Consider the following 14,985-nt stretch of genomic DNA (forward strand, 5'->3'; position numbering starts at 1 on the left):
AAGAATTCACTGAGTAACAGTTTGTATTAGGAAATCAGTCAATTGAAATAAATTAATTGGGTCGTAATTTATGGATTTCACATGACTGGGAATAAAGATATGCATCAGTTTTTTTTTTAAAGGTAGGGGTGCGTGGATCAGAAAACCAGTCAGTATCTGTTGTGATCACCATTAGCCTCATGCAGCACGACGCATCTCCTTCACATAGAGTTGATTAGACTGTTAATTGTGGCTTGTGGAATGTTGTTCCACTCCTCTTCAATGGCTGTGCGAAGTTGCTGGACATCAGCAGGAACTAGAACACACCTTGGTACACGTCGATCCAGAGCATCCCATACATGCTCAACGGATGACATGTCCAGTGAGTATGTAGGCCATGGAAGAACTAGGACATTTTCAGCTTCCAGGAATTGTGTTCAGATCCTTGCAACATGGGGCCGTGCATTACTATAAACTAGATAGCTAACAAACTTTCCTAGCTAACTAGCAACTTGGCTAGCTAGCTAGCTTGTTCTAGATTGTTTTCTCATCATGAATGAAGCAGGTAGCTAGCTACCTTGTGGTATGGTTATGTGAAATTACAATATTTTCCTGCAATAACGACACAATTTTGATGAATGATTTATGCATTGACAGTTTGGAGTGGATCACAGACCAACACTACCACCACGATGGGTCTGGACTGCGAGGGAATTCCGCTGACGACCCAATCAGGCACCCATCACATCCATCGTCCATAACAGGGGTATTGAGAGTGGGCAACTTTTTTTATGTTAAATAAAATACATTTTTAGCAAAGATTGGCCTACATTTGCATCTTTACAGAAAACGTGTTGTGATTGGAGCTCTGGTTTTGCTATGCTGCCTTTTTTAAACAGAAATAGCAGATATGACAGTATCTTGTTGTTATTAATTGTTATTCTTATCTCTTACTTTTTTTTGTATTTTCTTAAAACTGCATTGTTGGTTAAGGACTTGTAAGTAAGCATTTCATTGTAAGGTCTACATATTCTGAATTATGTCGCTGTACATTTCAAAAGTGCTGAACAAATAGTTATATTGACTACGTCCGTCCTAGCTCGCTCATTAATGTCTTAATCAAATTACGGATTGCCTCTAATCCGCTCGTCATCCCCTTATGCCATAGTTTGTACATCTCAATTGTCAGTGGAAACCATATTTGTTTAAGCAAGTCAGCCATATCGGCTATGTTTTTTAAAAGGCAGTAATTGAGGCTGAATGAACTGTTTTGCTGCCAGACAAGGCTCTGATGATAGCCAGGTGTAGCGGTGGTAAGGATTCACTCCATTGTGCTGGAAAGAAAGCTCTGCTGTTGGGACAGCTTTATGTAGGCCCTAACAGTTTGTGGGCACAGTTTACTAACGTTATAGTGAAATTCATGTATTGTTTGGTGTTGTGTTGTGTAGTGGCTTTGCTGGCATGCATAAAATCATTTGCGGAGGAGTTTGCCCCACCAAGATTTACATGCTAAAATCGCCACTGGATGGAACATAAGGATTTTGGGCACTGGCCTGCAGACCACCATTTCTACCCCGGGTTCAGGTCCTAAATCTGTGGAATGAGATGTTTGTAAAGGCAACATTTCACTGCTGTGTCAGGCTAGTTTGGCACATTGTCTACTAGCCCAGTCTGAAAAGTACTAACCTTGGGCTAGCTTAATTTCCATCCCTGCTGACATGTATAACTGACTTCATAGGTCATTTGATTAGTCATGTACAACAGAGGAACAAAACCGTTTGGGTTTTGTATGGGAAAACATTAAGACATTAAGACCACAAGTCCAATATGAGCTAGCTATCATGCAAAAATGTATTTGTCACATGCGATGAATACGACCTTACCGTGAAATGCTTACATGGCCCTAAGGATCGTACCCTTTTTTTCAATTTTAGCCTAAAATGAAAATCCCCAAATCTATCTGCCTGTAGTTCAGGACCTGAAGCAAGGATATACATATTCTTGATACCATTTGAAAGGAAACACTTTGAAGTTTGGGTAAATGTGAAATTAATGTAGGAGAATATACCATTAGATCTGGTAAAAGATAATACAAACAAAAAAAACATGTGTTTTCTATTTTTATCATCATCTTTGAAATGCAAGAGAAAGGCCATAATATAATATTGCAGTTCAGGCACAATTTAGATTTTGGCCACTAGATGGCAACAGTGTATGTTCTTCGGCTTGCAAGCGAACCCCTTTTATCCTCCAAACATAACGATGGTCATTATGGCCAAACAGTTCTATTTTTGTTTCATCAGACCAGAGGACATTTCTCCAAAAAGTACGATATTTGTCCCCATGTGTAGTTGCAAACCGTAGTCTGGCTTTTTTTATGGCGGTTTTGGAGCAGTGGCTTCTTCCTTGCTTAGCGGCCTTTCAGGTTATGTCGATATTGGACTCGTTTTACTGTGGATATAGATACTTTTGTATCTGTTTCCTCAAGCATCTTCACAAGGTCCTTTGCTGTTGTTCTGGGATTGGTTTGCACTTTTCGCACCAAAGTATGTTCATCTCTATGAGACAGAACGCATCTCCTTCCTGAGAGGTATGACGGCTGCGTGGTTCCATGGTGTTTATACTTACGTACTATTGTTTGTACAGATGAACGTGGTACCTTCAGGCATTTGAAATTGCTCGCAAGGACGAACCAGACTTGTGGAGGTCTACAAATATTTTTCTGAGGTCTTGGCTGATTTCTTCTGATTTTCCCATGATGTCAAGCAGAGGCACTGAGTTTGAACGTAGGCCTTGAAATACATCCACAGGTACACCTCCAATTGACTCAAATTATGTCAGTTAGCCTATCAGAAGCTTCTAAAGCCATGACATAATTTTCAGGAATTTTCCAATCTGTTTAAAGGCACAGTCAACTAAATGTATGTAAACTTCTGATCCACTGGAATTGTGATACAGTGAATTATAAGTGAAATAATCTGTCTGTAAACAATTGTTGGAAAAATTACTTGTGTCATGCACAAAGTAGATGTCCTAACCGACTTGCCAAAAATATAGTTTGTTAATAAGATATTTGTGGAGTGGTTTTTAAAACGAGTTTTAATGACGGCAACTTAAGTGTATGTAAACTTCCCACTTCAACTGTAGGTGTAAAGTTAGTTGGTATGTAATAGTGGTATATAGGTGTTAGTTGGTGGTATGTAATAGTGGTATATAGGTGTTAATTGGTGGTATGTAATAGTGGTATATAGGTGTTAGTTGGTGATATGTAATAGTGGTATATAGGTGTAATGTTAGTTGGTGGTATGTAATAGTGGTATATAGGTGTTAGTTGGTGGTATGTATTAGTGGTATATAGGTGTAATGTTAGTTGGTGGTATGTAATAGTGGTATATAGGTGTTAGTTGGTGGTATGTATTAGTGGTATATAGGTGTAAGGTTAGTTGGTGATATGTAATAGTGGTATATAGGTGTTAGTTGGTGGTATGTAATAATGGTATATAGGTGTTAGTTGGTGGTATGTAATAGTGGTATATAGGTGTTAGTTGGTGGTATGTAATAGTGGTATATAGGTGCAAGGTTAGTTGGTGGTATGTAATAGTGGTATATAGGTGTTAGTTGGTGGTATGTAATAGTGGTATATAGGTGTTAGTTGGTGGTATGTAATAGTGGTATACAGGTGTTAGTTGGTGGTATGTATTAGTGGTATATAGGTGTAATGTTAGTTGGTGGTATGTATTAGTGGTATATAGGTGTTAGTTGGTGGTATGTAATAGTGGTATATAGGTGTTAGTTGGTGGTATGTAATAGTGGTATATAGGTGTTAGTTGGTGGTATGTAATAGTGGTATATAGGTGTTAGTTGGTGATATGTAATAGTGGTATACAGGTGTTAGTTGGTGGTATGTATTAGTGGTATATAGGTGTAATGTTAGTTGGTGGTATGTAATAGTGGTATATAGGTGTTAGTTGGTGGTATGTATTAGTGGTATATAGGTGTAATGTTAGTTGGTGGTATGTATTAGTGGTATATAGGTGTTAGTTGGTGGTATGTATTAGTGGTATATAGGTGCAAGGTTAGTTGGTGGTGCAGTTCATTCCTTTTCCCCCTTCCTTATTTTTATATAAAAAAACGTAACGTTTGACAAGACTCTACCGCACAGTAGGTGGCGGCATGCACAAACAAAATGTGCGAACGGCATGATACTAATGAAAAAGAAGTGCATGTCAGAGCAGAAACTATACTATGAAGTTTCCAAAAAACAGTGGTCTCAATCATTGTGAAATGGAAACAATATGGAACTGCCTTAGACTCTGCCTAGAGCTGGCTGTCTGACCAAACTGAGCACAAACTCAGGGAGGTGACCAAGAACCCAATGGCCACTCTGACAGAGTTCCTTGGCTGAGGTGGAAAAACCTACCAGAAAAATATCCGTCTCTACAGCACTTCACCAATCTGGGCTTTATGGGAGTGGCCAGACAGAAGCCACTCCTGAGAGAAAAGGATGATGACCGCACGCCTATAGTTTGCGAAAAGCCACATGCAAGACAAAAGATTTGATAAGACCAATTTTTGTTACTCTTTGGCCTGAATGCAAAGTGCTATGTCTGGAGAAAAACAAAGCACCGCTCATCACCCATCTAACACCATACCTACCGTGAAGCATGGTAGCGGCAGTATTATGCCATGGGGATGCTTTTCAGAAGCAGAGAGACTGGTACGGACAGAGGGAACAATGAATGGAGCCAAATACAGGCAAATCCTTGATGAGAACCTGCTTCAGTTCAGACGACCTTAGACTGGGGCGAAGATCTATGTTCTAGTAGGACAATGACCCTAAGCATACAGCCAAAGCAACGTTGGAATGGCTTTAGAACAAGTATGTGAAAGTCCTTGAGTGGGACAACCAAAGCCCAGACTTGAATCCCATTTCAAATCTGTGGAAAGACTTGGGAAGTTTTGGGAGCAGCGGTGAAAAGCAATCTATACTGAACAAAAATATAAATGCAACATGTAACAAATTTCAAAGATTTTACTGAATTACAATTCAAATAAGGAAATCGATCAATTGAACAAAAATTCATTAGGCCTTAATCTATGGATTTCCTGACTGGGCAGGGGTGCAGCCATGGGTGGACATAGGTCTACTTGGTAGCCAGGCCCACCCACTGGGCAGCCATGTTCAGCCAATCAGAATGAAGAACTTTACAGAAATACTCCTCAGACGATCCCGCATGTGGATATCCTGGGCTGGTGTGGTTACACGTGGTCTGCGGCTGAGGCCGGTTGGACGTACTGACAAATTCTCTAAAACGACATCGGAGGCAGCTTATGGTAGAGAAAATGTAATTTAATTCTCCGCCAACAGCTCTGGTAGACATTCCTGCAGTCAGCATGCCAATTGCACATTCCCTCAAAACTTCAGAGATCTGTGGCATTGCGTGACAAAAATGGCACTTTAAAGTGGCCTTTTGTCCCCAGCTCAAGGTGCACCTGTGTAATGATCATGCCGTTTAACCAGCTTCTTGATATGCCACACCGGTCATGCGACTGGACTATTTTGGCCAAGGAGAAACGCTCACTTGAGACGTAAACATATTTGCACACAAAATGTGAGAATAATAAGCTGTGTGCAAATTGGACATTTCTGGGATTTTTTTTATTTCAGCTCATGAAACCAACACTTTACATGTTGTTTATATTTCTGGTCAGTATAATTTACGAGCTTTAAAAAAATTAAATCCAGATGTGCAAATTTGACAGACATACCCGACGACTGAGACCTGTAACTACTAAAGGCGCTTCTACAAAGCTCTCAGTAAATGAGATCTGTATTTCCTTTTCAATGTTGCTAAAACTTAAAATAACATGGTTTTAATTTTGTCGCTATGAGGTATTTGCGTGTAGATGGTTGAGAAATATTTAAACCATTCTAAAATCAGGCTGATATAAATAATGTGGAGTAAGTCAAGGGGTTGAATACTTCGAAGGCACTGTGCATGGCAAATTCTCTTATAAACCAATATGATACAGACGGAAAGTAACGATACATTTCTTAATAACCACAAACGACAGCTTTGTTTTTATAAAAAAAATGGGTTTTAACAATTCCATTTTTCAGTACAAAACATTTGAAGCCCTGTCAAACAAGTCAACTGTGAAAATCTGAAGAAAGTATGATTTCCCCTGTCCAAAAAAATAACATACATATTTTGTCCTTTCTAATTATGGGAAATATTACACTAACAAAAAAAAAAAACTACCACTCACTCATCGTTAGCTAATAGTAATATAAAAAGGATCAATGTGAAGTCCTGTTGGTCAGGTTAGAGTCCGAACACGCGTCGCCGAACAGAGTCCAGTCCGAACACACACCTCCACAGTTCCGATCAACAAGATGGCATCTGTCTACTCTATGCAGTCTTCTGCTGGCCCTTCTTCCCGATCAGGGACTTGTGGATATGGGGGATCACACCTGGAAACAGAAGCAGTGGTTAGATAGGAATACAAGTGAGAGTATGTTAAAGATAATGGAGATGGGATGTTGTTCATGCATGTACATCAATAGCGTTGATTCAAATAAATACAAATTAAAATAAATACAGGCAAATATGTGTGAGTTGTGTTGGGGCCTGCGCATGCAAGTCATTTAATAACAGTGTTCTTTCTGAACCCACCGCCTCCAGCTATGGTGGCCTTGATAAGGGAGTCCAACTCCTCGTCTCCACGGATAGCGAGCTGCAAGTGGCGGGGAGTGATACGCTTCACCTTCAGATCTTTAGAGGCGTTCCCCGCCAACTCTAGTACCTGGAAACATGTCAGCCAATCAGGATACGATAATATATGTAACTCCATTGAAACAAAAACATGTATCTGATCAACTGAAATCGAGAGCTCGGAGCTATAATCTGCATTTGTCAAAATTGTATTATTGACAGTGTGGTTTTGTTCAATGTTCTCTACCTACATAGTACTCCAAATACACTGCATGACAACTACCCATCGAACTTCTCATTCCAAAATCATGGGCATTAATATGGAGTTGGTCCCCCCCCTTGTTGCTATAACAGCCTCCACTCTTCCGGGAAGGCATTCCACTAGATGATGAACATTGCTGTGAGGACTTACTTCCATGCAGCCACAAGAGCATTAGTGAGGTCAGGCGATTAGGCCTGGCTCAGTCGACGTTCCAATTCCTCCGAAATGTGTTAGATGGGGTTGAGGTCAGGGCTCGTGTAGGCCTGTCAAGTTCTTCCACACCGATCTCAAACAATTTCAGCACGGACCTCGCTGTGTACACAGGGGCATTGTAATGCTGAAACAGGAAAGGTCCTTCCCAAAACTGTTGCCAAAGTTGGAAGCACAGAATCGTCTAGAATGTAGTTGTATGCTGTAGCGTTCAGATTTCCCCTTCACTGGAACTAAGAGGCCTAGCCCGAACCAGAAGGAAAGAAAATGAACAGTCCCAGACCATTATTCCGCCACCAAACTTTACAGTTGGCACTATGCTAATGTTCTCCTGGCATCCGCCAAACCCCGAGTCATTCCGTCGGACTGCCAGATGGTGAAGTGTGATTCAGCACTCCTGAGAGCGCGTTTCTACTGCTCCAGAGTCCAATGCCGGTGAGCTTTACACCAGTTATTGTACCGACGTTGCTTCGAGGCAGTTAGGAACTCTGTAGTGAGTGTTACAGAGGACGGATGGTTTTACGTGCTACGCGCTTCAGCACTTGGTGGTCCCGTTCAGTGAGCTATTACGGCCTACCACTTTGTGGCTGAGCAGTTGTTGCTCCTAGACGTTTCCACTTCACAAAACAACACTTACACAGTTGTCCAGGGGAGCTCTAGCAGGGCAGAAATTTGAACTGACGTGTTACAAAAGGGGGCATCCTATGATGGTGCCACATTGAAAGTCACTGAGCTCTTCAGTAAGGCCATTCTACTGCCGATGTTTGTCTATGGAGATTGCATGGCTTGATTTTATACACTGTCACACACAGGTGTGGCTGAAATAGCCAAATCCACAAATTTGAAGGGGTGTCCACAGTATCAGTCAAACGTTTGGATACCTATTCAAGGGTTTCTAATTTTTACTATGTTCTACATCGTAGAATAGTGAAGACATTGGAACTATGAAATAACACATGGAATCCCCCAAAAAGTGTTAAAACAACTAAATACATTTTATATTCTTCAAAGTAGCCACCCTTTGCCTTGATGACAGCTTTGCACACACTTAGCATTCTCTCGACCAGCTTCATGGGGTAGTCACCTGGAATGCATTTCAATTAACAGGTGTGCCTTGTTGAAAGTTAAGAGGGAAAGGAATTTCACAAATTAATGCATTTGAGCCAATCAGTTGTGTTGTGACAAGGTAGTAGGGCTATACAGAAGATAGCCCTATTTGGTAAAAGACCACATCCATATTATGGCAAGAACAGCTCAAATAAGCAAAGAGAAAATGACAGCCCATTATTATTTTAAGACATGAAGGTCAGTCAATGTGGAAAAGTTCATGAACTTTGAAAGTTTCTTCAAGTGCAGTCGCAAAAACCATCAAGCGCTATGATGAAACTGGCTCTCATGAGGACCGCCACAGGAAAGGAAGACCCCAAGTTACCTCTACTGCAGAGGATAAGTTCATTAGTTACCAGCCTCAAAAATAGCAGCCCAAATAAATGCGTCAGAGTTCAAGTAACAGACACCTCAACGTTAACTGTTCAGAGACAGCGTGAAAAATCAGGCCTTTGTGGTCAAATTGCTGCAAAGGAACCACTACTAAAAGGACACCAATAATAAGAAGACTTGCTTGGGCCAAGAAACACGAGCAATGGACATTAGATCGGTGGTAATCTGTCCTTTGGTCTGATGAGTCCAAATTTGTGATTTTTGGTTCCAACTGCCATATCTTTGTGAGAAGCAGAGTAGATTAATGGACTCTCACATTGTGTGGTTTCCACCGTGAAGCATGGAGGTGGTGGTGTAAGGGCTATTTGACCAAGAAGGAGAGTGATGGAGTGCTGTATCTGATGACCTGGCTTCCACAATCACCCGACCTCAACCCAATTCAGATGTTTTGGATGAGTTGGACCACAGAGGGAAGGAAAAGCAGCCAACAAGTGCTCAGCATGTGGGAACTCCAAGACTGTTGGAAAAGCATTCCTCATGAAGCTGGTTGAGCGAATGCCAAGAGCGTGCAAAATTCTGGGTGGGGGGGTGTTTACTACATGATTCCATGTGTGTTATGTCATAGTTTGTCTTCACTATTATTCTACAATGTAGAAAATAGTAAAAATAAATAAACCCTTGGTTGAGTAGGTGTATATACACACACCTTCAGAAACTATTCAGACCCCTTGACTTAACACATTTTGTTACAGCCTTATTCTAAAATGGATTAAATAAATACAAATCCTCAACAATTTACACACAACACCCCATAATGACAAAGCGAACAGGTTTAGGAATTTCAGCAAATTATTTTTAATACAACAGAAATACCTTATTTACATAAGTATTCAGACCCTTTGCTGCCATGAAACTCAAAATTGAGCTCAGGTGCATCCTGCTTCCATTGATCATCCTTGAGATGTTTCTACAACTTGGAGTCCACCTGTAGTAAATTCAATTGGACATGATTTGGAAAGGCACACATCTATCTATATAAAAGGTCCCACAGTTGACAGTGCATGTCAGAGAAAAAACAAAGCCATGAGGTTGAAGGAATTGTCCGTTGAGCTCCGAGACAAGATTGTGTTTAAGCACAGACCTGGGGAAGGGTACCAAAAAAATGTGACGCATTGAAGATACCCAAGAACAGTGGCATCCATTTTTTTTTTACATGGAAAAAGTTTGGAATCACTAAGGGTCTCTAGAGCTGGCCACATGGCCAAACTGGGCAATCGGGGGAGAAGGGCCAGGGAGGTGACCAAGAACCCAATGGTCACTGACAGAACTCCTCTGCGGAGATGGTTGTCCTTCTGGAAGTTTCTCCCATCTCTGCAGCACTCCACCAAGTAGTCCTTTATGGTAGAGTGGCCAGACCGAACTCAGAGTATTTTTTATTTAACTAGGTAAGTCAGTTAAGAATAAAATCTTATTTACAATGATGGCCTACCCCAGCCAAACCCTTACCCCAACGCTGGGCAAATTGTGCGCCACCCTATGGGACTCACAATCACGGCCAGTTGTGATACAGCCTGGGATCGAACCAGTCTTTAGTGACGCCTCTAGTGCGAGATGCAGTGTCTTAGACTGCTGCGCCACTCGGGATCAGCGTTAAGTCACGACAGCCCACTTGGAGTTTGCCAAAAGGCACCTAAAGACTCTCAAACCATGAGAAACAAGATTCTCTGGTCTGATGAAACCAAGATTGAACTCTTTGGCCTGAATGCCAAGCGTCACATCAGGAGGAAACCTGGTATCATCCCTACAGTGAAGCATGGTGGTGGCAGCATCATCATCATGCTATGGGGATGTTTTGCAGCGACAGGGACCCTGAGATTAGTCAGGATCGAGGGAAAGATGAACAGAGCAAAGTACAGAGAGATCCTTGATGAAAACCTGCTCTAGAGCGCGCAGGACCTACAACTAGGGTGAAGGTTCACCTTCCAACAGGACAACGACTCTAAGCATACAGACAAGACAATGCAGGAGTGGCTTCGTGACAAGTCTCTGAATGTCCTTGAGTGGCCCAGCCAGAGCCCAATCTTAAACCTGACCGAACATCTCTAGAGAGACCTGAAAATAGCTGTGCGGCAACCATCCAACCTGACAGAGCTTGAGAGGATCTGCAGATTAAAATGAGAGAAACTCCCCAAATACAGGTGTGCCAAGCTTTTAGCATCATACCCAATTAGACTCGATGATGTAATTGCTGGCAAAGCTGCTTCAACAAAGTACTGAGTAAAGGGTCTGAATACTTACGTAAATGTGATTTCAGTTTTTTAAATATACATTTGCAAAAACCTCAAAAAAATTACATTTGAGGGGGGAAAACAATTTTAGAATAAGGCTAAAAATTTAACAAAGTGTGGAAAAAGTCAAGGGGTCTGAACACTTTCCAAAGGCACTGTATGTATGCATGTATGTGTACCATGTCATGTTGCTAAATTCAAAAGAATACAAGATTTAAAAATATATATATTTTATCCCTGACACCATTTAAACCAGACAGTTCGGAACTTTAAACTTTATTATCTTTTTGCAGACAGAACCTTAGTTCCAACCCTCAAAATGTAAAACGATTCCGAGATCTATTAAAAAAAACACAACTCTTACCCAGCTCTTTCCAACCCATCACAAATGGATTAATGACATTGTTGTTTAAATGACAGCAGTTCAGAGTAAGTAACCCAAGAGGATATAATGGTCTCAGTGTCTCACCTCAGCAGTGAGATACTCAAGGATGGCAGCACTATATACAGCCGCTGTGGCTCCAACACGCCCGTGGCTGGTAGTACGGGTCTTTAAGTGCCTGTGGATACGCCCCACTGGGAACTGGCAGGAACAAAACAAATGTAAGGTTAGGCGACAATGTGGAGGGGATGAATTGCTTCTAGCAATTGGAGTACACATGAACATTGAAACTTTACAGTAAATGCAGGAAACACACAGAAAGCATTGCAACTCTTGCTTTGAAACTAATAAATGGCATGCAAGGTGCACTGCGTCAGGATCTCTGTTAGAGGTCGACCGATTAATCGGAATGGCCGATTTCAAGTTTTCATAACAATCGGACATCAGTATTTTTGGACACCGATTATTATTATTATTATTTTTATTTATTTTTTACACACACACACACACACACACCTTTATTTAACTAGGCAAGACAGTTAAGAACACATTCTTATCTTCAATGACGGCCTAGAAACGGTGGGTTAACTGCCTTGTTCAGGGGCAGAACGACAGACTTTTACCTTGTCAGCTCGGGGATTCAATCTTGCAAACTTGTTAACTAGTCCAATGCTCTAACCACCTGCTTTACATTGCACTTCATGAGGAGCCTGCCTGTTACGCGAATGCAGTAAGAAGCCAAGGTAAGTTGCTAGCTAGCATTAAACTTATCTTTAAAAAAAAGCTATCAATCATAATCACTATTTAACTACACATGGTTCAAAATATTACTAGTTTATCTAGCGTGTCCTGCGTTGCATATAATCAATATTTTTAAACCTGCATATTTAGTTAATATTGCCTACTAACATGAATTTATTTTAACTAGGAAAATTGTGTCACTTCTCTTGCAACAGAGTCAGGGTATATGCAGCAGTTTGGGCCGCCTGGCTCGTTGCGAACTAATTTGCCAGAATTTTACATAATTATGGCATAACATTGAAGGTTGTGCAATGTAACAGGAATATTTAGACTTAGGGATGCCACCCATTAGATAAAATACAGAAGGAAAAAAAAGTTTTGTTTTTGAGATGAGTTTCCGGATTCGACCATATTAATGACCTAAGGCTCGTATTTCTGTGCGTTTATTATATTATAATTAAGTCTATGATTTGATAGAGTAGTCTGACTGAGCGGTGGTAGGCACAAGCACGCTCGTAAGCATTAATTCAAACAGCACTTTCGTGCGTTTTGCCAGCAGCTCTTCGCAATGCTTCAAGCATTAGGCTTGAAGTCATAGACAGCACATCAACTCCCAAGATTAGGCTGGTGTAACCGATGTGAAATGGCTAGCTAGTTAGCGGGGAGCGCACTAAAAGCGTTTCAAACGTCACTCGCTCTGAGACTTGGAGTGGTTGTTCCCCTTGCTCTGCATGGGTAACGCTGCTTCGAGGGTGGCTGTTGTCGATGTGTTTCTGGTTTGAGTAAGGAGAGGGACGGAAGCTATACTCTTACACTGGCAATACTAAAGTGCCTATAAGAACATCCAATAGTCAAAGGTATATGAAATACAAATCGTATATAGAGAGAAATAGTCCTATAATAACTACAACCTAAAACTTCTTACCTGGGAATATTGAAGACTCGTGTTAAAAGGAACCACCAGCTTTCATATGTTCTGAGCAAGGAACTTAAACGTTGGCTTTCTTACATGGCACATATTGCACTTTTACTTTCTTCTTCAACACTTTGTTTTTGCATTATTTAAACCAAATTGAACATGTTTCATTATTTATTTGAGGCTAAATTGATTTTATTGATGTATTATATTAAGTTAAAATAAGTGTTCATTCAGTATTGTTGCAATTGTCATTATTACAAATAAATAAAATAGTCCGATTAATCGGTATCGGCGCTGAAAAACCATAATCGGTCGACCTCTAATCCCTGTAGAGGTATTCAATCTTACCTGCAGTCCAGCTCTCTGGGAGCGTGACACGGCTTTCGCCTTGGCCTTACCACTGTCTTTTCCTGCCTTACCACCAGCCTGGAATATAGGGAGCAAAACACAGAATATTACAAAAAGAGACAGTAAAATGGGACTTGAGTAAGACAGAAATCATTTAATTTGCATGCGAGCCCTCTTTCCCAAAATGTCTTTAAAATGACATCTGCTAAAACTCCTGAAATACCTCACTGGTCACAAACCAACACTTGCTAGCTGTTACAGTAAAACGCAAGTGCTCTCATACACACAATTCTCAGGTACACTTATTTTATTGTTTTACTAATTTAATCTATCAAATAGGAAACTTAATGTTTCTGTCACCTTTATTTTAATTGTGGATTACTTTGAAATGCATCCCTTATAAGAAATGTACCCCATAAATAAAAGTTAAGATTTTATTATTGTACAGAAATGTGTTGCCAATTTTGGGTCATAACTCACCAATGGCTGTCACTCAAAATAAAGACAACACTTCCAGATTGATAAACAGGTCCATATTAAAATAGCTATTTATGAGGATATTTAGCTAGCATTCCAGCTGAATCACCCTGTTCTTGAGGGCATACGGTTTCCCGCCAGTTACTAACCAGCAGCTGGAATCAAAATGTTGCTATGAAAAGGCACTGAAGCTTTAGCACAGTTGTCCACGACGAGGAGAAACCCGGGTAACTAGGTGCGTGGCTAAGACACCTTTTACCAACATTCACACTATTGTAATAAAGTAGTCATGTCGAGCGATTGATAAACCCCAATGAATTTGTCACTTCCTGAAAAATTGACTAAAGCTAAAAGGAAGAATTAGTAGCGAGACAACTTCGACAGATGGCAATATTAACATTTGATTTGGTAGCCGCGGGACAACCCGGCCGTACTTGAAAACAAATTGTCAGCTAGCTAACGTTAGGGTATCTAGCTAGCTAAATTAGCTAACGTTGGTAGCCTAATAGCCGTTCAACCAAATAGTTTGAACGCAAAAATAGCCAAAGTAAGATATATTTCTAACATGAATTAATACCAGCAATTACCAAACAAATAAAACTAGAAGTTTCACAACTATGTTAAAAAGTAACCTAAATATATCTAAGTAGGTATCGGTTAGTAATGCAAACTTGTTAGCTTACTGTAGCTGGCTAACGCTAGCTTGGTATTTCTTTTTAGGTAATTTGAAGCAGCAGTAGCTGGTAATACAATTACAACAAATGATATACCAAGCAGTCGTTATTAAAAAGGATCACTACAAATAATAACCACATAATGTTACCATTTCAGCGTTTTGTTAGTTGGTTGTGGAACTGAGGAGCTCGGAAACAATTTCGGTTGAAGACGGAGAGAAACAATAAAGCCCTTCAGGCTCGTAAACGCTATGCCCGGGACTCCTCGCGAGTGGATATTGACCAATGGGAATTGGTGTTGTTTCTTTGAATCTTTTTTCTGCCCAATCACAACGCTGCTTGTACACATTTTTACCCATCCCCCACCGCAACTTCGGCATGTTCTTTTGCGCACGAGACCAAGTAGGCTGGACTGCTGAGCTAGAAATTGCCACTCAAAATGTATTTGTATTGATTATCAATATTATTCACGTGATTGTCTAATAAAACGCTGAAATATATTACGTTGCATGCGCACATCTGGTTATTGCATATTCAGAAATACTCAAA

The 14,985-nt window shown here is 40.6% G+C and overlaps 1 protein-coding gene across 2 annotated transcripts; it reads right to left on the reverse strand.

Moving 5' to 3' along the window:
• Window positions 1–6,055: 6,055 nt before the first annotated feature.
• On the reverse strand, window positions 6,056–14,722 carry h2az2a (H2A.Z variant histone 2a). Of its 2 annotated transcripts, XM_029763657.1 has the most exons (5): window positions 14,586–14,722; window positions 13,286–13,363; window positions 11,365–11,478; window positions 6,657–6,786; window positions 6,056–6,454 (listed from the first exon to the last, which is right to left on the reverse strand). In XM_029763657.1, exons 1-5 carry the CDS (start codon window positions 14,586–14,588, stop codon window positions 6,393–6,395), a joined length of 387 nt encoding a protein of 128 aa, XP_029619517.1. In that variant the 5' UTR covers window positions 14,589–14,722; the 3' UTR covers window positions 6,056–6,392. The 2 variants fall into 2 exon arrangements, with proteins under 2 accessions (XP_029619517.1, XP_029619516.1); XM_029763656.1 differs by lacking the exons at window positions 13,286–13,363; window positions 14,586–14,722 and having other exon boundaries at window positions 11,365–11,577.
• Between the last annotated feature and the right edge of the window lie 263 nt (window positions 14,723–14,985).

Source organism: Salmo trutta, chromosome 9 (genome assembly GCF_901001165.1).
Source record: "Salmo trutta chromosome 9, fSalTru1.1, whole genome shotgun sequence".
NCBI classification, from domain to species: domain Eukaryota; kingdom Metazoa; phylum Chordata; class Actinopteri; order Salmoniformes; family Salmonidae; genus Salmo; species Salmo trutta.

What these genes read in the sequence shown, in the direction of transcription:
- h2az2a (XM_029763656.1), bottom strand. Translation starts at nt 11,562, where the DNA reads ATGTTCATGTGTACTCCAATTGCTAGAAGCAATTCATCCCCTCCACAT. An exon ending in TTGAGTATCTCACTGCTGAG is followed by an intron (nt 6,787 to 11,364) that starts GTGAGACACTGA and finishes ACATGTTTCCAG; the next exon opens with GTACTAGAGTTGGCGGGGAA. An exon ending in GGCCACCATAGCTGGAGGCG is followed by an intron (nt 6,455 to 6,656) that starts GTGGGTTCAGAA and finishes TTCTGTTTCCAG; the next exon opens with GTGTGATCCCCCATATCCAC.